At 44.7% G+C, this 25,151-nt stretch overlaps 1 protein-coding gene across 2 annotated transcripts in view; it reads right to left on the reverse strand.

Moving 5' to 3' along the window:
• The window catches only part of PRDM6 (PR/SET domain 6), a 113,670-nt gene extending 88,859 nt beyond the window's left edge, over positions 1 to 24,811 (reverse strand). The window contains exons 1-3 of one of the 2 annotated variants that reach the window (XM_070374082.1): positions 24,423 to 24,811; positions 23,310 to 23,901; positions 13,941 to 14,248 (exon numbers count right to left, since the gene is read on the reverse strand). In XM_070374082.1, coding sequence (XP_070230183.1) covers positions 13,941 to 14,248; positions 23,310 to 23,886 — 885 coding nt within the window. In that variant the 5' untranslated portion in view covers positions 23,887 to 23,901; positions 24,423 to 24,811. Of the gene's footprint in view, positions 1 to 13,940; positions 14,249 to 23,309; positions 24,218 to 24,422 lie in introns of those variants that run through there. The other variant, XM_070374083.1, reaches the window with a different exon arrangement.
• Positions 24,812 to 25,151: the final 340 nt, after the last annotated feature.

Consider the following 25,151-nt stretch of genomic DNA (forward strand, 5'->3'; position numbering starts at 1 on the left):
GTCTCTGGGAAGATAGCTGGGCTGCATTTGACAAACCAAAGCAGTGACCACCAGGGAGGGAGTGTTCCCAGCCAGGGCCAGAGGCAAAGTCTGGGGTAGAGACTGGAGCCCTGTGTGATATGATGGGAGCTCAGGTCTGAGAGTGGGAGGGGGCAGGATTCATAGCTATAGACTGCTGCTGCTGCTGCTAAGTCGAGTCAGTCGTGTCCGACTCTCTGTGACCCCATAGACAGCAGCCCACCAGGCTCCCCCTGTCCCTGGGATTCTCCAGGCAAGAACACTGGAGTGGGTTGCCATTTCCTTCTCCAATGCATGAAAGTGAAGTCGCTCAGCTGTGTCTGACTCTTAGTGACCCCATGGACTGCAGCCCACCAGGCTCCTCCATCCATGAGATTTTCCAGGCAAGAGTACTGGAGTGGGGTGCCACAAAAACTCTGCACCCCACACCCTCTGGAAACCCTACCTTGACTACCTAAACCTTGGGCGAGTTACTTCTCCTTCATCTGAAAAGTGGCTTCATCTGAAAAATACTGTAATAGTCTTTACCTTATTGGGTGATTCTGAGGGCTAATTGAGATCGTTCCTATAAAGCTCCTAGCAGAACGCCTCGCACAAAGTCTCAGCTTAAATGTATTAGCTCTTAGTACTGTGGTCAGATCAACAGTGTTTCCCGTGTCAGATCATTACCCCCTTACTTTTTACAGAAGTAGACTCTAAAAGTGGATCTTAGCACCAACTGCAGCTTGTGTCTAAGATGTCCCACTGCAATTTTTAATACCTTGTTTATAAAAGTGTCACAGATAAGATTTGTTTAGACATTTTAGTACTGTCAAATGAGTCACAAAGTTCAAGAATAAAAAGAAATCTTCTTTTATTTGTTATTAGCAACAGAGGATATTTGGCTTTCAGTAATGGATATTTCTGGCCAGAAGCTAGGATACAATTTAGGATTCATATTTAGACTGATTATTTTTTTTACAAAATAATTTGTATGCACCATTAACTTTTACTTGAGTGATCCTCCAGTTTGTTCATATAAAAACTCCAACTCTAAAAAATAGAAAAAGATCAACAGTGCTTATTAAGTGCCTTTTATGTGCCAGATACTCTGTTAGTTGCCAGGAATAAAAATATTTTAAAAAGCTATTACAGGGACTTCCCTGGCAGTCCAGTGGTCAAGACTTTCCCTTCGAAGGCAGGGGGTGCAGGTTCGATCCCTGGTTGGGGAGATGAGATCCCACATGCCTCACAGCCAAGAAACCAAAACATAAAAACAGAAGCAATATTGTAAAAAAAAAAGTCAATAAAGATTTTAAAAATAGTCCACATCAAAAAAAAAAAAATCTTAAAAAAAAAAAGCCATTATAGTAACTCCAAAATGTTGGGCTCATAGGTCAAACAGGACAACCAGAGCACTGTAAGTTAGGAATGCTGCTGCTGCTGCTAAGTCACTTCAGTCGTGTCCAACTCTCTTCGACCCCACAGAGAGCAGCCCACCAGGCTCCCCCGTCCCTGGGATTCTCCAGGCAAGAACACTGGAGTGGGTTGCCATTTCCTTCTCCAATGCAGGAAAGTGAAAAGTGAAAGTGAAGTCACTCAGTTGTGTCCAACTCTTTGCGACCCCATGGACTGCAGCCTACCAGGCTCCTCCATCCATGGGATTTTCTAGGCAAGAGTACTGGAGTGGGGTGCCATAAGGAGATACTTATTTGAGGAGATGTGAGGTGAGGATGATTAGTGAACTCATTTTGAAACAATGTCTGGATATCTAAATGGAAACTTCCCACAGACAAGTGAGGATAGACAATCCAAGAGAGATGAGTGTGGGAAGTGGCACCATTTGAAACAACAAGAGCAGGTAAGCTCTGATCAGAATACAGGCTGCATGTTCCCTCAACCGGCAGAAATGCAAACCTGAAGAAGACCGAAAACAACCAGCACATTTGCAGATAAAGTTGGCTGCAAACTGCAAATATTATGCAAGCATATGGCCTCTCTCTACGATTTGGATGCACAGAAGGGGCTGGCAGGAGAAACAGAAAGGACAGTGCCATCGGATGTAGCACTGGTAAGAGCCAAGGGAGGGAAGGTATCTGCTTGCAGTCACATAGCTGAGACCCGGTGAGAGCTGGAACTCGACCTGTGAACCTACCGAACGCCTTTCAGCAGGCCACCTCCTCCTGAAGCACACTCTGATTGCTGAGGTGCTAATTACACACTGCAGTCGGCATGCTGTGGAGAGCCTTCTCCTTTTTGGCTGCTTCCTTATACCTGGTCAGGTGGACTTCAGAAAGACAGAAAAGATGAAAATCAGGGAAGTCCATTTTCCTGTCTGTTGAAGTGAGGTGAAAGTTGCTCAGTCATGTCTGACTCTTTGCGACCCCATCGACTATACAGTCCATAATTCTCCAGGCCAGAATACTGGAGTGGGTAGCGTTCCCTTCTCCAGGGGATTTTCCCAAACCAGGGATCAAACCAGGGTCTCCTGCACTGCAGGCAGATTCTTTACCAGCTGAGCTACCAGGGTTGTCTGTTAGTAGCTCTGTAATATTTATATCTTTTTTTAAATCTATCTACTTATCTATCTATTTTGGGGGTGGGTGGTAAGGGAGAAGAATGGAAATGCCCATAGATTAGCCAAGGTGTAGCAGAAATGAAAGCAAGGGTAAGACTAGAATTCACACAGGAACAGATGAGACCAGGTATGGAAGGGAAGCTGAAGAGATACTGGATTTGCTCAAGAGCAGCCAAGACAAAGAAGGAAGCAGAAAGGGAAGTGGACAACCAAGGAGTAAGGCAGAGAAAGGTAGAGCCTGGCATTTCATTTCTTCAAGTGTAGTCCCAGCACCACATTAGACACTGGTTCAGAAAATAGGTTCCTAAGTCCTTCTGCAGGACTGAATCAGAATCTTTGGGGAGCAGGTTCCCAGACTGAACTTTGCTGAGCTCCCTGTACCTGGAGATTCTTATGGATGTTAGAGTTTAATAATCAGTGAGCTAGAAGAAAAATCACTGGACATAGAGTTATTTTTCCTTTCTTATTATGGTAAAATGCACATGTTATAAAAGTTACCATAGTTTAGTAGAGTGAAGAATATCCACTATGTCGTACAATCAATTTCCAGAACTTTTTCATCTTTCAAAACTGAAACTTTACACCCATGATGGATTATCTGTTTAGTGGCTTTGCTAAAGCTCTGCTAGCTAGTCTAGCTTTGGAGCTGATATCAGCCCATGGAGCACAGATACAATCACAGGCATTCAGGTTTATGGGCAAGGTATAAGCTAAGTGAAAAGTGCCAAAGTGAAGTCGTTCAGTTGTGTCCGACTCTTTGCGACCCCATGGACTGTAGCCCACCAGGCTCCTCTGTCCATGGGATTCTCCAGGCAAGAGTAGTGGAGTGCGTTGCCATTTCCTTCTCCAAGGTCTAAGCTGGTGCTTGTCAAATAGTTTGACTATCACCTTCATGGGATTACCAAAGGAAAAACTCCAGATACCATAAAAGACATGGTTAGTATTCAGTAAACATATGTTAGAAAAAATACAAATTTCGATTAGTTTTTGCTCTCCAGGACATGTTTCAGCATTTATGCTTACTTTTTTCATTAAAACTTGTTCTGTCACTTGGAATTCTCGCTTTACATACATTTTATGGTTAACACTGACACATATTCAGGAGTTGTACAATGCACTATTATGTCAGTATTCACTGGTACACAAGCAGCTACACACACATTTTAATGGACAGTGGCAAAGGTGCCATGATGTTGACTTGCTGCTATTTAATATTTATTGACAAATCACAATACGCTGGGCACGGAGATGTTTTTCTATTCAGAATTCAGTATGTGGGGGCACACCTACCTAACAACTTGCTCCTGATCAGAGTCAAAACACCTTCAGGTTTAGGGCCCTTTGTGATTTTACTGAGTCCATCCCCTTCCACATCGGGAGTCAATTCTCAGTTGTGAGAAGTGAATCACACACGCTCAGTCGCGTCCAACTCCGTGCAACCCCGTGGACTGCGGCCCGCCAGGCTCTGTCCATGCAATTCTCCAGGCAAGAAGTGGGAGTGGGTTGCCACTTCCTTCTCCAGGGGATCTTCCCCACCCAGGGATCAAAACCACGGCTCTTGTGTCTCCTGCACTGGCAAGCGGGTTCTTTACCATTGCATCCCCAGGGAAGTCCCCCACACTGTATGGTATCCCTTTAACACATAATCCTTTGTTACCTGAGAGCAGTGCTAAATAAATTTGTATTTAAATATTTTTTAAGCCTGATTTTATAGTAATTAAATTCAAGCTATGTATCATGGTCTACCATGTACAATCTTTTGGTTTAACAAATAACGTAATTCTTTATAACTCTATGCAGAGTCCACTAGTCTTAAAAAGTATCGTTAAAACCCTAACTGAAAAGAGAAAGATCTCTTTTATTACACAAACATCACAAATATTGCCCCTCTAATTTGCATAGTAGTCAAATATGGCTCTTTTTTCCATATGGATAAATAAGAGATACAAAGAAATTAAGTATGTTCCCTGAAGTCTCATATACAGCTACATAAATATAGTATTATTACTTAGAAAAGCATTTCAAAGAGATCTGATTCTTTTTCGTTAACACCTTGATCTATTAAAAGAAATAAATTTTTTTCCTTCTTCCTGAGGACCATTAAAATCTTCCTTTAGATCCCAGAAAAGCTCTGGTCTTATTAAGATGGGCTATCAAACATATGAATATACCAGTAGAAATGCATCTACAGTATCAGTGGGGTCTACAGATTGAAATTTCCCACCAGGAAAGATACAGAGATCAGAGGATGGAACTAGACACAAAATCTATTCATGGGTGAGCCAAATTTAAACATCTGCAGGAACTTCCATGAAAATAGTGTCATTATTTGCTGCTTTAAAAATGTGTTTTGTGGTATCAAGGAAATAACACAAGTATCTTTACTCAAACTGTGATTCAATGTATATACAATGCATACACAAACAAATGTATATTATATCACATTATATAATTATCTCTCAAAAGGCTATTATAAAAATCATCATTAATGGCTACCTTTGGTTTATACTTTTATACAGTTTAAATTTCTTATGATAAGAATTATTTTTAATAGAAAAGCTCATTTCTACTAAAGTTTTATAATTAATTTTTTTTTGTAGATTACCCAGGCCAAATTTTAAATTGCAATTAATCTTAATAAACTGAAATTAAGTGCTTTCCTCAATAGACCAATACTTTTCAGGATTCTCTGCCCCAGGAACTATTTGTGCATTTCGCATATCAAAAATGAATTTGAATATTAGTCTGGGACAAACACAACAGGTTCTAAAAACATTACACTCTAACATATAATTTATTTATGGGTTATCTACCATTTTGGAGTTTGCAAGCATATCTCAGAATTTAGTACTGCTGCTTTTGCACTAAACATTAATATTCCCAAGTGTGCTAACAACACTTAAGGCCCCAGTGCTTTACAAGATACCGAAAACATGACTTGATTACATTTAATTTGATTCCAATTAAAAAGCACTTAAGAACTTTCTAGTGAATTAGATTACACTGAATGTTTCTATAGACAACACTTCATTATCTGAGGCAGCTTTAATTTAAAATGATCACAGAGAGGGAAAAATACTGTTCATTTTAATAAAATGGGCTTAATCCCATATCATTATTTGACAAACATGTGCATGAGGTGTTGGTTTATTAAATGAATGTGCAAAGGGACAAGTAAAAACATCTATAAAACCGAGTGCCTCATTCAAAGATCTCCCAAGACAGATCTAGTGACACGGCCTCTAATTCTTAACAGAAACCAGAATACTGTGTAGAGAAATATTTAAATAAAAATGAAGAGATCATATCAAGACACAGTACTGAAAACACTGCCTTTTGTACTGAATTTTTAAGCAGTGAATTTTACAACTAATTAAAAGTGAAAATGAACTTCTTATTTACAGTATTAAGTGACAGTACCTAAGTAAGTGCAAAGTGTCCACAAGCCACAGGCCTTCCCACAACGTAACATCTTCACTTTAAAACAAGGAACTACCTCGAGATCAAATTATTATATATTCAAATCAGGACAAACTGAACAATTTTTTGCCTTCCCCACAGTGTTAAACAATTTTATAAAGTGTTATTCTTTTACAAACCCCAGTTTGTGTTAGAGTTCCAAAAGGGGAAAATTATGATTAAAAACAAAATGATTGAAAACAAATGGCTAAAGTTATTTTGTACTAAGCATAAACTGCACGGCTAGCTTTCATTGGACAGAGCTCTGCAGACACATTTGGCATGCCCATCTCTGATATTTCAGGAATCAAGACAACTCTGTGGTTTGTGGTTAGTGATTAAGCACCAAGTGAACTTCTGTGTGTTCATATATAGGAAAATCTGCAGCATTTTGAGTGTTTCGCACTTGTAACAATGTCTTTATTATACCTTCCAGAATTAACTGACCTAAAATCCAGTGACTCTACAATATATCTATTGGATAATTAGAACTCTAAGGACCAACACATAAAACACATTATTGACTTTAAGATCTTCAATCAAACAAATATTTACAGCTGCAATTTGCAAAAATTATTTTCATTTAAGTTGGCAACATCTCAAAATCTGTGCTGCTAATCTGAAGCATATCACGATTATTCATATCTTCCCCCCAACTCAGAATTAAAATATAAAAACAATGTAACAACCTTTAGAGCAACCTGGACCTACCTACTCTCACAGCCTAGGTGAGTCTCCTCTGAAGACAAATAAAAACTTCATAATTATAAGCTTCTTTGAAATCAGTCTGCCTGACCTTGAGACCAAGAACAGCAGAGGGGTGAGGAATAGTGACCTGGTTTAGTGACCAGTAGCTACAGATATCAGAGAATGTGCTTGTTGTCAATGATCAGTGCTGAAATCTGTCTATACCACACTGGAACAATCAATTTTGTAAATGATTGCAATAATCAAGGAAATTGCCTAATTTATAAATCCTTGCATACAGCATTTTAATGGATTCCTCCATTTTAATGCTGATGCCTTCTGAGCTCAATGAATTGTTGTCCAGGCTGTCATTACACAAAATGATAAAAACATTCGTCTGGTAGAGAAACCACATCTCATGGATATTCAGACCCTCAACCCATAATCACTCATTAGTGACTTCCATGAAAGTCTCACCCTGCTAAGCCCCAGGAAGAGTGGGCTTATTTATGTCTGTGCCTTGGTGGAAATTCCCTGGTACAGTTTGCAATTTGAACAAATTACCTTTCACTGAATTGTAACACACTGGATGTGTCTCCCAATTTTGACAGCCCCATATTTTAATGTTTTTTTCCTCTCTCTCCTTTCTAATGCTGGGACTTTTTTTTTTAACCACCCAACTCAGAGTCAGCAGGCTCCACCACTCTGAACTCCCAGATTGTGCAGCATATCAACACCAGGATGCTGGATGCTCTGTGGCAAATGGATGACACCCCAACCCTTACAGGTAAACCTACGGATCCTACCTGGAAACCCTGGCTGCACACTTAGCTCTTTCCCTAAGAGCACCACAAGGAGATTGCTCTTCTCAGTTAAACCTTGGTCAATTGATTCCAGCCAATAGTGTGCTGTCAGTACTTTACTTACTGCTCAATCTCACTAACCTGACATTTATGGTGCACTGATTGGCCTCTGTCAGTGGTGCTGGTTGTAAATTCACTTTGAAAAGCTTTGTGTTAACAGCCTTCAACCAGGCTCCAAGAAGAGTACGAACAGGCAGCCTGACAATTGCTCGACCTCCTGCCCTTATTACAGTGAGTAAATCAGGGTTTGAGCCATTAGGCTGGAGCCTGGGGCCTACACAAAAAGGATTGACATGACGAAAGGTCAACCTCTGTCACACATGTGTAACAATTTGGATAATGGAATTCTGTAACTTATCTGAGTGAGGTGGCAAATGCTTACAAGGAAAAGTATATTCTGCTCTGGCTGCTCTGGCTTTTATGCTAAGTAGTTATACCAGAGTCTGTATTTCTTGTGTAAATACACAAGGAATGTCTGAACTCACGAAATCTGGGAGTATATATGAGTCTAAAAAAGAAAGAAAGAAAGAAGGGGGAGCAAGGCGGTCTCATAGTGGTTTCATGCACTGCATTTTTTTTAGAATGGCCAAACACCAAAGTATCACATCTACCCTCTGAGAAAAGAGGATTTTGATACTGTAGACACGATCTCTCAGCTGAGTAAAATATAAGACTTTCATATTCAACCAAAATTTTTTAAAACTCACAACATTATACAACAACTATAAATGGTTTCTGGGTAACACAATAGATTTCCCTGAATAAGTAAAACTGCCTTAATTGACACATAAAATTAAAAGGCTCCCCTGCAGGTTTCTCTGATGCAGTGTTACCTAAATCACATTTTCATCAAATCACTTGCTGCCACAGAGTGACTGGGGAGAGCAGATTTCATCTGTCCAGTAACCTCTGCAATTCTGACTTTAATTTCCATTCTCTATTTTAATCTCCATTCTCTATTTTTCCCAGTGTGGGAAAAAAAATCATACAATGTAAGAAAATATGCAGTGAACCACAAAAAACTTAGGAATTATTTTCTTCATGTGGACAAAATGCTATCAAAAGAAGCAATCTATAAACAATAGATAAACTGAATTGACTGATCAGAAAAGCAGTCCTTCAGATATAGAATACATCATTCTTTATAAAGCATTTGCAACTAAAAAAGTAAAACACTGTAGAGTCACATGTATATTTGGATTAAACTTCACTAACATGAGAATTTCCAAATGGCTGTTATAATTTTTTTTAACAGAGTCATTTTTGAACTTAGAAACCAAGGGTGGCATTTGGTACATAAACCAAGAGTATCGGGACTTTATATGACCTTTTCAAAGCCAGCTTTAAGTACTAAGTTTTTATTTTTAACACAATGCTGGAAACCATTCCAAGAGGCGGCAGATGGTTTTACAGTTTATGTAAAACTACAAAATGCTCACACTCGATCAAATGGGCACCACTATAAAAGACATCTTCAAATCAAATGAGGCAAAGTCAACGAGATACACCAGCTGTTCCTCTGCATAATTAAAAACATAATAGTAACATTACTATGATTTGTTTTGAAGGAGAATATTTGGATTTCATGAAGTCAATACGTTCAAAACTGAAATGACAGTCTGCTATATTAAATGATAAATTGCTGAGAAACATAACTTTTACTTCAATACAGCTGTGATAGCTATATAATCCTGTCCCCTGGTACTTTGGTGAATCAGGCCAAAATGAACCCATGTCTATAGAGCAAAATATGGAATATACAGTTACAGTACAATCACTGGAAAAAATTTAAATAATTTTAATTGAATTTTTAAATTACTTTTATTCAATTTAAAATTATTCTTTTCAAGTGACTTTTTTACTATCTAAATATATACAAATGTGTACAGTACTACATATGGAACTGGGTCACTTATGAAAACATACATAATACATTTAAAATACGAGATCAATTCATTTCCTTCTAGTACCAATTACCTGTGATGGCTTTGAAATATAAACATTTAGTAGCATGCAATATATTTTTAATATTGGTTTTCATTAATGTCTTTTGACCTAAGCTAAATAGTAATGATGAAAAATAGACTATTTGCTTCAAAGTAAACCTCTTATTAAATCTAAAATATTATGGCACAAAATCAAACCACAAAAAGGACCACTGTATATTATCCCCCTTGATTTTCTGAAGAAAAATAATTAAAGTCTCTACATAGTAAAAATGAAAATGACACCCAAATTAACCTAGGCAAAGAGAAATTCTATAAAATTAACTCCAAAGTATTGCAGAGTACTCCAAGTTAGTGTAATTTCTAATACCTTGACTGTTATCCTAACAAGTTACTACATTATTTCAATTAACAGAGTAACTTTTCTAGGGTGAAAATAAGTGCAATTTATTTTGTCAATGTTGTTAAAACTTGTCAGATCAGACTTTGAGTTGAAAGGCCTGAGTAATTCTAACCTATCTTAAACTGTAACTTTATTTTAAACTTCCGTATTTTCTTCCAGTAGAATTTAAAGTATACACTGTGTACATTCCTCAGGTCCAGTCATATTAAATTCTGATGTTAAGCAGAAAGGAGAAACCATGTGTGGACTAGATTAATTTATCTCAAGGGAAAAGGGGCACATTAATAATGGAGATAATGTTTTCATAAATGTTGGAATTAAATGTGCCTTTTCACTTCTTTATTAGAAAACACATTAGGACAAAATTATCTCACTCTCATCACTAAGACCTAGTTGCTGAGAAAGACTATGTTTTCTTTGCAAAACATTTAGAAAGATTTTTCCCATTATGGCCAAATAGCTAGAAATATATCATGCATCCAAGTCTTGCTGGAATAAATGTATACAAGCAAGGCAAGTGATTATTTAATCTATCCAGTTATATTTCTATTTTAAGATATCTAAATTTACTATTTTTGTAAAATACATTAAAATTCTGATTCTAAAAGAAATTGGCCCCCCAAAATGATAAATTTGACTTTTAGCTTGTTAACCTCTTCAAGGCACACAAAAAAATTTTACCTTGGATTATTGCTAAAAAAGAAAAATTCTTAGAATTTCCCATGGTACCCCAAAGAGTCAAAACATAATGAAGGTAGTGGTATGATATTTAATTTTCATAAAATTATATTTTTATGAACCAGTATTATACCCAAAGAAAATATTAACTAAAAGATGACATCACACTTACAAACCAATCAAGCTCTTCATAGCTGATATACTTTAAATATTAAAAAAGAGTCATTTTTCTACAAGAAATAGAGCTTTCAAAAATTCAACAAAAGGAGTAACTAAGGTGAATCTGTTTCTGTAATAAGCCTTCATGTGTATAATAAAGTACAACCACACTAAAAACAACGAACTGTAAACTGAAACAAAAATCCATCATCTACTTGGAAACAGTGATGGGAAAAGATTAGCAGTCCATTTATTGTACTGAAATAAAGATAAGTAACCTTAGTAAGATCCATCAGGACCTGAGTATTGAACTCTAAATATAAAGACATTTCTTCATCAGCAAGGGACGAAAAAATGTGAGAAACGATTCCAGTTAACATTTACAATGCAATAGTCATGATTCAATTCTTTTAATTTTTTCAAGATCTGCTTTATGTCGATCTGTATTCTAGAAGATATCTTTAAAAGTATGTTTTCAAAATGGATAATTACTACATGAGTCATTAAACAATTATTGCCAAGAGTTTCTATAGACCTACAGTGTATTCCAATTACTGATTCTTTCTGATATAAAAAATATAGCAATTAAAATTTTTTTTTCACAATAAAATCTAGATTTGAAAGGAAAGACTAAAGCCTGAGGAACAATTCAACATTTAGAATTTTGTTATAAATGTAACTTAATCCAAATAGTCACATTTCATAAAAGTAATAAATCATAATGCTTAAAAATTAAAAATAAACTTATACTTCATATTTTAAAAAGTAATTATACTAGTAAAAATCTGAAACCTGTTGAAGTATTTCATCTTACAAATGGACATTGGCACTGTTACCTGACCTCAGCCAGTCACATTTTATATGATCTCCCAGAAGTCTGATACATTTTATGTGGTCACAGTTTTAATATTTCTTCAGTCCTGTAAAGGACTGTCATTATAACTATTCTTACAGATGATAAAAATAAACAGATTATGTCCTTTTTAGAAGTAGACCATTCGAGCATAAACCCAACAAGTATTATTTTTAAACACAGAACCAAGTCTATGCACCAATCCCCAACACACTCAACTCACATACCTCAAGCAACAGACAAAACTCACTCTATCTACCCAAGCATCACCACCAACAGCAAATGAAATTCCCTGGCCTCCACTGCAACAGAATTTTAACTTCATCAAGTACAAGTAAAGGTACAGAAAAAAGACTCCATAGTTTTCAATATTGATAAAAATCATCACATTCTACCTATAGAGTGGTTTCCTGCCAACATCTCAATCATTCAAAGCCTTTGAGGAAAATGAAAACCAACAACGACAATAAACTATGGGATTTTTTACATGATTGTGGCTTTGTCCCCAACACTCTAAAAATAGACAGGCACTGAACTCAAGGCATCAGAGGGCAATATAATGGCTCTCACTTTTAACACTTCAGATAGAATAAATCTGTACACTAAACAATTGCTTTACAATTTCCTCAGAAAAGTACTGGCAGACCTTCAACTGTATGGTACAGTGTTCCTAATAACACCACTGGAACATGAAAAGTGCCTGGAATTGTTTTGCAAACTTTAAACCACACTGGAGGTTACAACTAATTAGTCAGAAACAAAAACCAACTAGGAAACATTTCAGAACCAGATGCTTTATTTCCCACTTCTCAGTTTTTCCTACCCCAAAATGCTAATGTCTAACTTGCCTCAATGTATCAACCATTTTCTCCTGCCCCATTTCCCTATATAAAACTGTTTTTTTAAAAGCACTATTTAGTAACAGAAATATGTCTCTATGTTCCCCTCATTCAAGAATCCTAATCTGAAAGACTGAAAATGTAACTGTTTTCCAATAACAATTTAGGTGTGAATTGGAACCTGGGAGCCTGGGCCCAGTGCACCAGTGGAAACTGTATGGTACATAGCCCAACAGCCACCATCAAGTCATCTTGGGCTGTTTCTCTATGAGCTCATCGATTTAGCTCCTCCTCCATCAAAGGTGGCTCTGAAGACACAAGCCATAGTAGCCCACTGCCAACAGTCATATAAGTGTTCTGGAGACCAAGTCATTGTGCTGGCCAGAGAAGGTGCTCAGCAAAAATCTGAGCAGATTGTTGAATCCCATGAGTTTATTTAGTGACTAAAGGGCAGCTTGCAATGAAAACAGTCATCTTGCAGGATACTGAGCCAAGTGTGGGGTTCAGGCTGTTGCAGAAATGACCCATTAATGGAGCCCTAAGGTCCATGCCAACTTGGCCCCTGGCATTTAAAAATGTTTATTTTCTGGCTAATCCTATTCCATTATATTCCCTGGTCTCTGTCAGATTTACATATCGCTTAAGGGTAAGACTTATGGCACCTTATTTTCACGAACAACTCTCCATGGTAGGAATATCCAAAATTGGTGGGGGTGTCTCTTTCAGAATGGACCTTGGTCATCAACTATGAAGCTCTGAGACAAATCTCAGGTTAATATTTTTCAAATACATTGTTGATTTTTAAGTAATAGCATCAGGTAAGACTGTACCGTTGAAGTTCTATCAATTGCGTTACACCGAACCACTTCAGAGTTTTCGTACAGTATGATTTTCTATCTGAACAATTGTACCTTTTCAGAGAAGAAGCAGAATTTGTGATTTCTGATTCACAATATAGTCTTGCTTTACTTTGGGCACTTTGAAAGTTGTGGAATGTGTTACAGTCTCTCACATTCGGTGTTTACCTAATTGTCTGTATTGGAGAAAATAAGCCTGACTCTCCTTCTTCCTGTTTATGCTTATGTTCCTTCTTGCCCAGTGGACAAACACAAAAACGTGTTGGAAGAGATTAAAAATAGGACACAAAATTCGCCTAGTTCACATCCCAATGCCCAACCTCCTCTGTTATTTCCTCAGGTGTTTTCTCTTTTTCTCAAGATCAAGGGAGACCAAGGGTCAAATCTATCGCAGCTGGACTGGCAGCTTGTTAAGGTGATTCCATCTTCAGAAACCTGTAAGTCTGGGCTGCTTCCTGGCTGGGCTGCTATGGGCACCTCTTTCTCTGCAGGAGCTGCAAATACCAGATATTTGCATGACCAGAGAAATCGTGTCTCCACTGCCCTCTGGGGAACAAGGGAGGCTCTATATGGGCCTAGATTCTGCCGGGTGGCAAGGTCCTGGGTGGCCAGGAGACTTACCTCCCAGAGATGCTGCGTGTTCCTCACGGCGCCGGCCTGCACCTTTTCCGGGGGCAGGAGCACGCCCTGGAAGGGCCCGATCCAGGTGCCCTGCTGGATCCTCTGCGCCGCGCAGATGCCGTAGGCCAGGCCGGGCACGGTGCTGGTGCACAGGCACACCTCCCTGGGCAGGTCCCGCAGCCACTCGGGTAGCTCCGGCGGGGGCGCGGCGGCCGCGGCGCTGCTGGTGCCCACGAGCCGGCGCAGCGAGTGCAGCGGCCCGTGCATGGGGCACTCGCCGTTGCGGTTGTCCGCGCACATGTCGCAACCTGCCGGAGACACGCGAGAGGGAGGGGAGGAAAGGGAGAGGGTTAACCCCTGGTAAACCCCGAGACAACAAGCCTCCCCGCCCGGGTGAGCCACCTGCGAGGGAGGTGACGCCGCGAGGGCGCCGAGGCCACTGGGAGCAGGGGCAGAGGTGGACTAGACGCTCTCCCTTGGAATTCACCGTGCCCAAACCCGCCTGGTACCGGGTCGAGACCCCGCGCGCCCTCCACAAGCCTCCGGAGCCGTCTTCCAGCCTTCGGATGGCGTCGTCGTCTCCAAGGAACCGACGGGACAGCTGGCGGCTTCTCCTCCCGGCCTCTGCCCCGCTTCCCTCCCTATTCTCCTTCTCACCCTCTTCCCTACTCTCGCTCTGCGTGGTGTTTCGAGGTGTGTTTATCATTGTACCAGGAGGAAAGTGTCTCTCGACCCATCTGGAATCGCGGAGAGATTCTACCTTGGTGGAATCTTGGCTATGTTTGGTTTTCCTTTCTTTACGAAGAGATTTTCAAAATCACCAGAGCAGGCGGGCGACCCTACCCGCCACCCCCGGGTCCTCGATACACGCTCTGCTCCCGCGAGAAGGTCCATGCGAGGGGCGGAGCCGGCCGTGGCCCCGTGGAGCCGCAGTCCCACACCCCAGCCACAGAGGGCGCCCTGGCGCGGTGTCCCCGGCTCTGCTGGAGCCGGTGGGAGACAAGGGGGGATGCTCTGGCGGGTTTGGGGTGCCCTGTGCTTGCGTGCAAGCTCTTCTCCAAAGCCCCCCCGAGAAAAAAACAAACAGCAAATGTAATGATCAAAATAATGGGTCTTTAATGATGAAGATAAAGTTTCCTTGGAGAGGGCCCCAAATCCCTCCCAGACGGTTAATACCGAGGCTAAATGCGATTTTTTTTTCTTACGTTATAAACTAAGTGAGAGCTTTAGTGAAGCTTTCAGAGCAGCCGGCGCATGAGGGGACCACCCCTCTCCCAACCCCCTCCCCCAACACCCGCGGCCTCACACACACACCACACCCTCTGGGGCGGCCGGCCGTGAACGCCCGGTATCCCTCGACTCAAACCCGGCAGGAACAGGCCCGGCAGCCGCGGGAAGCAGGCCTGCGGCGACCATGCTGTCGGATCGCAGCGCCCTCCGGGTTATTAATGGGCCTGGCGGAGCCGCCGTGTCTGCGCCCCGGCTCGGCGGACCTGCCTCTGGGACGCGGTCTCGGCGCCCGCCGACGACACCGGCCTCTCTGGCCCAGCCTCCCTGGGGAGCCGCGGCGCCCCTGAGCAGCAGAGCCCTGTGGCACTGGGCCTGATATAGGGCAAGCCCCGACTGGCAGAAATGGCAAGAGCTGGGCACCAGCGGATGCGCCAGCACTGGGCGACGGATCACCCTCTGGACACTTGTGCCCAGCCTTGATCACAGCCAGTCCTGGTGGATGGCCCTGGGTGTACTCTATCCATGCTAGAACAACGGAAATGCCCAAAGAACTCGTGACAAGTAACTCATGGAGCAACCTTCGAGGAACATCTGATGGCAACCCAGCTTGGTGAGTGAGCCCCTGTTTTCCTCAATTGCTTCACAGTGAACTGAAGGTTGACTACCGGAGCATCCTATCTCAGTGAAGAAGGGCTCCAGCCCTCTATGCCCTCCCCTCAGCCGGCTCCTCCTACACTTCTCCCCAAAGAGCCCAGAGAATGAGGGGACCTTTGGAGCTTCTTGAGGGTGTCCCCAGGCCTCTCAAGTGGAACGTAGCAACCTCTTTCTGCAGGTAGTGAAGTGACCATGCCCCTTGGACTGCCGTCACACAAAGGACCCCTCTTTCAGCAACACAAACTAACCATCAAAACTGTGCCAGGCTATGCTTTTGACCCTGGGGCCTAGATGGAGGGAGGTACTCTCAACTCCTCCAGAATGTACTCATTTCTCACACCTTCTCAAGTTCCTGATTGTGAAAACAAAAACTTTAAGAGGAAGAGGGCATGGAAAGAAAGACAATAAAAACTCACAATTACCAATTGCCTACTATGTGCCAGGCACCCATCTTCAACCAAACAGCTACTATATTATTGTAATATCACGATTCCAATTTTGCAGATGAGGCAAGTGAGGCTTTATGAGCAATCTAACTTAACCAAGGACCAGAAACTTAGAAAGGGGCAGATAAAGATTCACCAGCAGGTCCACCTGACTCTAAAAGCCTCCAAATCTAGAGATCTAAGATTAAGGAAAGCCAGGAGAATTTTATATTCAAACTTATAACTCAGTCAATAGAATTGAAATATTTCACTGAATTCACTATTTGGCGGCAGGGGGGTGGGGGGTGCTACAAAACTGTTGTAGCATGATGGAATTAAACAGATTTCTCCCTTTTCCACACTCTGGGGTTTGGGGAGTTTAACTTAGGATGATTTGAAAAGTAAGATGATAATGTCCATAATTTTGAATTTTAGTGCCTAACTTCAGAAATGGCCTTTCAGCACCTTAGCAAAAATAGCTTAAAACAAATGACAATAAGCAAAGGCAATATGCCCGTAAAAGTAAAAATAAATCACCCCAGGGATTTGATTAACAGACCTTTCCTTTCTAGTTGGCTCAATGAAACAAAGTGTGAGAAGAAAGAGTATTTGGTATTCACTCCCTGACAGTCCATACCAGAGATTCTGTCAACCTACAAGATAACCACAACCTGTAACATCATACCAACTACATCAGCAATAAAATAAGGAGCAAAGGTGGCAACTTCAGCCACCACCCACACAGACAACAAGCATATTCCAGTTTTTTGTTATGCATGATAGAGTGTGTCTAGTCCTTTCTCAAAGATGTCCTCTAAAGCACTTCTTCAACTTAGGAACTTTCATTTGTCTCCGTGAAGTGTTAAAACAATAGTAGCACTCCGCAGAGTGACAAGCAGAGGCTCTGCCAATATGTAGAAGAATACTTGCAGGATAGGCAATCCCAGTCCACTGTCGTTAGTCCATCCAATAGAAGTTATCATCATTTATAAATGACTTCATGCTATTTCAAAATATTCCACCCCAAAAGCTGACCAATTACGTCAAAATACATGTTAATCCTAACAATACTGTTTCTTAATACAAACAGCTTCTGTCACTGAAAATACGTGACTTCTGACTTATGTCTCAAGAGTCCCAAAGGAGCCTAAGAATGGCTAAAACAAGTAACTGATTACCTGGGGTTGACAAATGTGGCCCAAGTGGACAAACATTCTAGATAGCAAGCCAGCAACACCTTCTAGTGTCTTCTAGATAGCAAGCCACCAACACCTACATGAAAAGATTTGAGGGAGAAGTGGGCTAGATGCCTAAACTACACATAAAAAATACATAGGTATTATATATATATAATACATGTTACAGCATTCTAGGCCAAACAATACATAATATGTCTACTTGTATTCATAAAGAAGAGGCAAACAAATGTTCCTACTGTCTCTTAGGATCGTGAGAGATAGTATACTCTCCAAGCAAGATATTTGGAAATGCCACTATAGCACTGGGGAATATGAGATCAGGGTCTCTATCTTGAACAGATCTTTTAAAGCTCCTGTTTATTGGTCTCTGAATGAGGAGGAGGTATCACTAAGTTAAAGACTTGTTCACCCACTGACTTCAAAAGGCCAGACCAAGTGGAGTGAAGAACCGACTTTCACTCTTCGCTCCTTATCCTTCTGTACTGTTTGGATGTTTTTACAAGAGCACGTGGGGCTCCTGTAATTGAAAATGGATCTCTTTTAAGGCAAAAGGGGCAAAGGAGGCCAGAGTCCTCTGGTATCTCATTTCTCATTCTAGGAAACGTGAAATATACAGCGTTCCAGGGCCCTTCGACAGGCGCGTGTGGGCGCAGGCGGAGCGGGGCCCCTGGGGACGCGCCCGCCACGCTGGGCCTTCGCTCCCCAGAGCCTCCCCGCCGCTTTCTCCTGCCATCACGCGTGCTCGGGACAGGCAACCGGGGAGCAGCTGAAAACCCTGCCTCCCCGCCCGGACCGTGGTAACTGCCGAGCTATAAATTCTCTGCGACCACCGCCGAGGTCGCCGCCCTCTGTCCTGAGGCCCAGCCCCGCGGGGCTGGCGCCCATCGATCCCTGCCCGGCGATGGCGACGCGGCCCCGGGAGTGCCGCCTGCTGGCAGCTCCGCCTGCTTCGTGGCAGGAGTGGGCCGGGGGGTGGCGCGGACCCTCAGGGTCGCCGAGGGGGTCAGCCGACAGGGGCCTGGGGCCGGTGGAGTGCAGAGGCCGGGAGTCTCCCGCACGTGGGTTCGACGCCCGATTCCAGCGCGCACTCTCCTCTCAGCCCTCTCCGCGCCCAGCCGCCGGCTGGCTGGGATGGTGATGGACCTTGAGCGGGGTGGACGCCGGGCCCCTCAACACTTAACCGGAATGTGGAAGTCCTCGCCCCCCTGGCTGCCAGCGAACGGCTTTCTTACAAGACCAGACGTGATCGCCACCACCCGCACTCTGGAGCTCCTACCACCCGCCCGGCCCCCTTCCTCCCCTGGGAAGGGGTCTTCTAGGCTTCCCGGAACTGGGACTAGGAGCGAGCGGATCCAGAGGCGAGGCAGGCCAGGGAGGGGAGCCGCCAAGCGTGGTCTCGGCCTCCGCGGGGTGGCCCAGCTCGCGGGGAGCCTTCTGCGGGACTCTTCCTAGGCGGGTTTAAAGCTTTCCCGGCGAATCACAGCCGCGTCAGGCTTCCCCTGCTCGGCCTGGCTGCCGGCTTGGCCCTGGGACCAAGAGGGAGAGACAAAAGGGGGAGGGAAAGAAAGAGGAAATGTGATTTTTTTTTTTTTGTCTCCCGATGACTGTATTAATAAATTAAATGGGAGAGCCAGTGTGTGAGGGCGAGAGAATATTGCGCAGAGATAAACCTCACCGGCCCCTGCCCCTGCGAGGCCGCCATATACAATGCGAAGATGATGAATAGGAGGCGCAAGAGGAGATCGAAGCGGGTCTGGGCCGGCTCCACTCTCTCCTACAAAACTATAGGGCAATTAATTGTGGCTTGTCCCCTCATCCTTCATCTCCTGGTGGCACATATCGATGGAGATTACTGCTGATGGACCATTTTATCACCTTAAATAAACAGTCGCCACCTCTCCTAACCTCAATCTAATATATGGCTCTATGCTCAGTTTCAGAGCACTAGATAACGGATGATGTAAAATAGCTAAATCATGTGTGTTCCGGGATGGGGCTTGGGCCTGCACACAAAAAGACAGCAAAAGAGAACGACACAAAAGCCCACACACTGACGCCGAGCCGCCTCCCTCCCACCGAGGACCGGGTCTGAAATCTAAGTCGCTCGAGGGCCATTGACAGTGAGGCCATCACAGCGAGTGTGTCTTGGTGTCAGGAAAATCCCACTGGTTGGGTTACTGGGCTCGGGAGCTTCCCAAACAGGACCTGCGTTTTCCAACTGGGTGGGAAGAGATTAAGGAAGGTCAGAAAACACTCACTCTCCTTTTATCTCTTCGCCCTGACCTCTCAACTAAACAAACCCCAGCTTTCCTTCTCCCTCCAGTATCTCTCCCCAAACCCTCGGAAAGGATGGCGCTACCAACAGGGGAGCCTCAACTCAACAGGGGCCCCAACTCCTACACCTGTGCTCCAGCCAGTGCTGTTCCCAGCGCTGTTCCTTGCACAGCAGGGCTACCCGAAATATCTGAAGAGAGAGAGACCTCCTGCTGGGGAAGCTGCGGAATGCCCCGACTCAATTCTCCGCAGAGAGACCCGGGACAGGCTTAACCCCCACCTCTCTCCCAGGTAGAAAGGAGGATGATTTTAATCAAAAATTAAAAAGATATGAAGAGCAAAGTGGCTCGGCCAGCCGTTTCTGAACAAACACAAGCATTCAGCGCGCCGCTTGGCTGCTGCTCAATACCTTCCAAGAAAAGTGACAGGGTCTCAAACGCACTGAGCTCCCAGAATCCAAGAAGAGGCTGCCGCTGCAGCAGAGCCTGACGGAATCAATGGCGTCAAGCAAATTGTCAGCGAATGAGGGCAGTAATACAGGAAGAGGACGGAAGATCCCCCATCTCCCATTTACCTTACACAAGTCCCACCTGACTTTAAACAGATGCAAGAAGAGGCAACTAAGCATTGAGAGGTTCAGTGGAAAGTGTACTTCAATTATAGAATAACTTCATACACAGAGTTAGATATATACTAGAAGAGCTCACCGGGCTAGGCTGTATAGTTTCTGCTGTTTTTCAGTCTTTTTATGTGTGAAACAGAGCTGCAACACCCTTCACTATGCCTTCCCTATGGCAGTTCTCATAGATGCCAATACAGTTTCAAGTGAAAGGAGTGCTACTGATGGATTCGCAGGAGTTACTGCGTTGGTGATCCCAGGCAAGTAACTCTTCTAATGGGAAAAGACAAGTCTAGAGGCACCTTTGCCTTGTAAAAAAAAAAAAACAACAAAGACAAAACGACTCAATACCCTTTTACATACAAAGTAATAAAAACGACGCAATGCTGAGTGGTCACTTCACAGAATTCTTTTAGAGGGAAAGGGCAATAGACTAAAAGGAAAACTACAAAGATCTGTGCATGATAAATTAATAGGTGATTCCCTTCTGTCCATCTCTCACCCCACCCCCACCCACATACAACCTGGGAATGGGGTGAAACTGTTTTTCACCATCTTTCAAGTGATATATCAACTTCCCCTGCCAAGTAAAAAAAAGTTTCCCACTCTATGCATTTCTGATGTGTTTTGATCCTCTAGTTAGATTAAACTCAATTGCTTCTCACTTTGTCTTTGTAAAACACATCTCCTGGTTTCAAATGAGTGCTTACTCTTGCCCAGAGAAGTTCCTGGAAGCATGGCACACCTGGTCTCCTGGCATGACACAGCCACCCACCTCAGCTTTCTATTTTCTTTCTCAATTGCCTTTTAATTAGAGAGCAACATGAAGTGTAACTCTAATAGGGGAATCTGACTTCCTTTCTTTCCTGTCTTTGCCTCTGCACTTTGCCCACTGGAGCAGTCCAGTCCACTCAAAAGGAGATATCAGAATATTAACACAATAGGAATAATTTAAATAAATTACAATTCATTTCCTCCAACCAGGAAAAATGGTACCGAGACAATAAACTGGTTTAACAGTCATATTATTAATTAGGACTCTGTCCCAGTTCTTTCTCTGATAAGTCCAGGTTTTTCTCTGATGAGAATGCATTAAACCTCAAGATTGCATTGTAAACACTATGGGGAGCTCAGCGTACAGACAGGGCTTTGGGGGTGCACTGCTGGTGTCTTTTCCAGCACTGACTTAATTCAGAAGAAAGTCTGCAAGTTTGATGAAGCACTCTCAGCCCACAGTGACTATACTTCACTGAAAGAAATACCTTTTTACTAAAGTATTAGCTTTTAATATTTTTTTATAGAAATGCTTTGAAAACAACACCATCAAGGAATTCAGTAGTCGATAAGTTTTTTTTTTTTTTTTTAAGTCCATTCAGACAACATAGCTTTGTAGCATTTTCTGGAACTCTGAAATACAAGAATTTCCTTAACTGCAGAACAAATTTGAATCGAAACCCTCATTGTAAACCCAATACTTTAGCCTCAGACCCTAGAAAGGAAAAAAGTAAATACAACTGCTCATCTTATTAACAATAATTATCTCCATTGAAACAATTATCTCCAACTATTATGAAAAGGTTAATACATCTCAATCACTAGGGTCATTCCCAGTGTTTTAAATCAAAGTAATAAATTTGGGAGTCCTTTCACTAACCAAAACCTGTAGTTATTTTGTTTTTACAACGAATTAAGAAGATTGCAGGTTAGTATACATTCTGTAAGAAGGGACATGATCAAAATAGAATGACCATACACATTTGTAAGCAACTTTGCTGACAGAGAAGCTAGGTGAAGGAATGAGATGAAGAAAGTAGCTGAGTGTTGCTCTTTCAAATCCTGAACTACTTTCAGCCTCACTTTCTTAACCTGCTTTAATGTTCTCTCCTGGGGGTCTCTGGAAGTGTATTTGCAACTTATCCCAACACAGAAAGTGTAAACATAGCATAACTTCTGAAATGACCAAAAAGAATCGGATATAAAACATAAATAATACATTTTTGGTGCTCATTTAGAGTTTTACTTCAAAGCCTCAAAATGGAACTACACTTGTGATAAGGGTTTGAAATTGTGAATACAGGAAGGGACGCTAGAAGAAAACGGATGCTAATTTAGGCATTTTCCGTTTACATGGGGACAAGAAGAATACGCTTCTTATACTAAATTACTATTACCCTCATTAAAAAAAAAAAAAACAATGTGTGAGCCCACAAGCGTGGCTACGGACTGTAAATGTTTGCAGGATCAAGGTGCACGGAGAATGCGGGATCCGCAGGAAACGACTCTGGCCTGAAATCAGAAATGTTTTCTCACTAAGTAACTGCCATTTCTTTTTCTTTTCTTTCTTTCCTAAAATAAATAGTAAACTTAAGAATAATGCCTGCCTGCAGGGAGAGACTGATCCAGTGCCATCCAAAACTCCTACTAGAGGTTCGGCCAGCCAGCAGCTCCCGGCTGGTCCCCCGGACAACCCCACGGTCGGAAAATGAACTGACACAGTTAACCCCAGAGGTAAGATAGAGAGGAGGAGAAATCAGCCCTGGAATCCACGCTCCCTAGAACCGCTGAGAGTTCCTGTCTTGTCCCTCCGAAGGCCAGACCAGGCCGGTCCCGGGACACTCCCATCGCGCGCTGCTAGAACCCGCCCGGCGCCGGGCGCAATATGCCGCGGCAGGGAGGCGATCTGTACTGCTCGGTCCGCGGGAAACCTGGGTTTAAAGACTCGGGACTGGGAAGCAGGGAATGAGAGTAGGGGGAAGAGGAAACCCATGGGGGCCACCCCGCCATTCTAGCCGTTCTCCTTCCTTCTCTAATCCAGAAAACTTTGGTCACAGTGGTCAGGGAGGTGCAGGCCCGCGGTCCGGACAGCCAACCACCCGGGGTCCCCTTCATCTGATGCGCCTCCTGGACGGGCGCCCGCGCTCGACGGACCAGCTCCCCGAAAGAGAGCGCGCGGGCTGCTGCTACGTACGGTTGTTGGGGTCGCTGGTGTGCTGGTTGAGCGGGATGATCTCCATGCGCTGCTGGCCGTACAGGTAATAGTCCAGCTCCTCCGCGCTGCAGCGGAAGCGCGGGACACCCCGGCCGTCCCCGCCACTGCCTCCGCACTTGGAGGGCCCCGGGCCCGAGGTGGCGCCGAGGCACAGGTCCTTGGGGGGCAGAGGCTCCGCGGCGACGGTGGCCAGAGGCGCGAACACCGGCAGCTGCGCCACCGGCAGGGCCGAGAGACCGGCCAGCGCGGCGGCGGCGGCAGCGGCGGCAGCAGCAGCGCAGGAGGAGGCAGAGGAGGCCGAGGTGGAGGAGGAAGCCGGAGTGGACGAGGCGGAGGAGAGCGAGGCCGGCCGCGGCCGCAGGCTGTCTGGCTGGGGCTCAGCGCGCTCCGGTGGTGGCGGTGGCTGGAGAGGCTGTGGTGCGCCCAGGGGACCCGCGGCACCGCCGCCCTTGAGCGGGCCTCCGCCCCCGTGCGGGAAGAGTTGCTGCCAGTGTTGCAGATAAGCTGGGTCCACTTTGAGGAAGGCCGAGCCGCCGGGATCTCCGGGCTTCAGCATGTCCAACGATTCAAGCTGGGGACAGAGGGCAAAGAGATGGGTGCGCGTGAGCCGGACTCAGGGCCTGGTGCGAGAGGGGCGGGGAGGACCTCAGCCAAGACCCTGGAGCGAAGAGTTTGAGTCCTTGGCTCCGCCGGCGGCAGCCGAGTTTGGCGGCTCCCTCTTCCCAACTCGGTTGGGGCGCAAAGTTTAGTCTGAAGCCGCGGCGTCGCGCGGTGGTAGCTGTGTGCACCCTGCCTTGCCTCCCGGCCCGAGGCGCCCAGCTCCCACCCTGCGCTGTCGAAGCCCGGCGAGAGGGCGCTTCCCCGCGGAATTCCGCGGCAGGACTCAGCCCCCGCCCTCTGCCGGCGCTCGAAGCCGGCCCGAGCCCGAGCCCGAGCCCGAGTGGCGCAGCGCCTGAGCCTGAGCCGCGCTGGCCTCCGGCGCCAGGAGGCGGGACAGTCTCGCCCCACAACCGCCCCCCGCCCCCAGCGCGGGACCTCCAGCCTCCTATTTCCGCGGCCCAAGACCCTCAGCCCTAGACGAGCCACGCTTACCGGAAAACTCGGAGCTGCCTGGCGGGTTTGTGCGTGCGTGCGTGTGTCTGTCTTGGCGAGCGTGCAGGAGAGTATGTGCCCCCGGTACGCTACATGCCCCTGGGCAGCGCAGGAGCAAAGCGCTAGAGATCCGGCTCCCCGGGACCCTCCGGGGCCACAAGCCAGGGATGTGGTGGAGGCCTGCGGACGGCGTGAGAGCAGTTACTCCGAGTGCGGGAGTGCGGGGCGGTCCAAGGCGCCGGACCGAGCAGCGGCGGCGGGCTCTTGGCCGCTGCCGCGTCCCGGCTCCTCCGCTCCACGCTCTGGCAGCCTCCCGGCTGGACACGTGGGTTTTACGACAGCACAAAATACAAGTGTGTGTGCATGTGTGTGTGAGAGAGAGAAAGAGAGAGAGGAGAGATGGGGGTGGGGGGAGGCAGGAGGCAGGCCAGAAGAACCAAGGGGAGGGGAGAGGGAAGAAGGAAGTTCTAACTCGAGTGTATCCACACACAGATCTTGCCCCTCTCTCGCACAAATACCCCCTCTGCCCTCCCACCCCCCACTTTTTTTTTTTTTTTTTGGCGTGACGTCTCCGGTTCGCCTGTTGTCTCTTTCTGCCCATGATATATCTTTTCTAGGTGCCGGCTCACTGCCCTGGTCCTGGAACCAGTGGAAACGCGGAAACCGGAACGCATCTCGGCACTCGCTCGGGTGTCGGCATCCGGGCGAGCGCGCGCGGCCGGGCGAGTG

The sequence above is a fragment of the Bos mutus genome, chromosome 7, assembly GCF_027580195.1.
Source record: "Bos mutus isolate GX-2022 chromosome 7, NWIPB_WYAK_1.1, whole genome shotgun sequence".
Taxonomy (NCBI): domain Eukaryota; kingdom Metazoa; phylum Chordata; class Mammalia; order Artiodactyla; family Bovidae; genus Bos; species Bos mutus.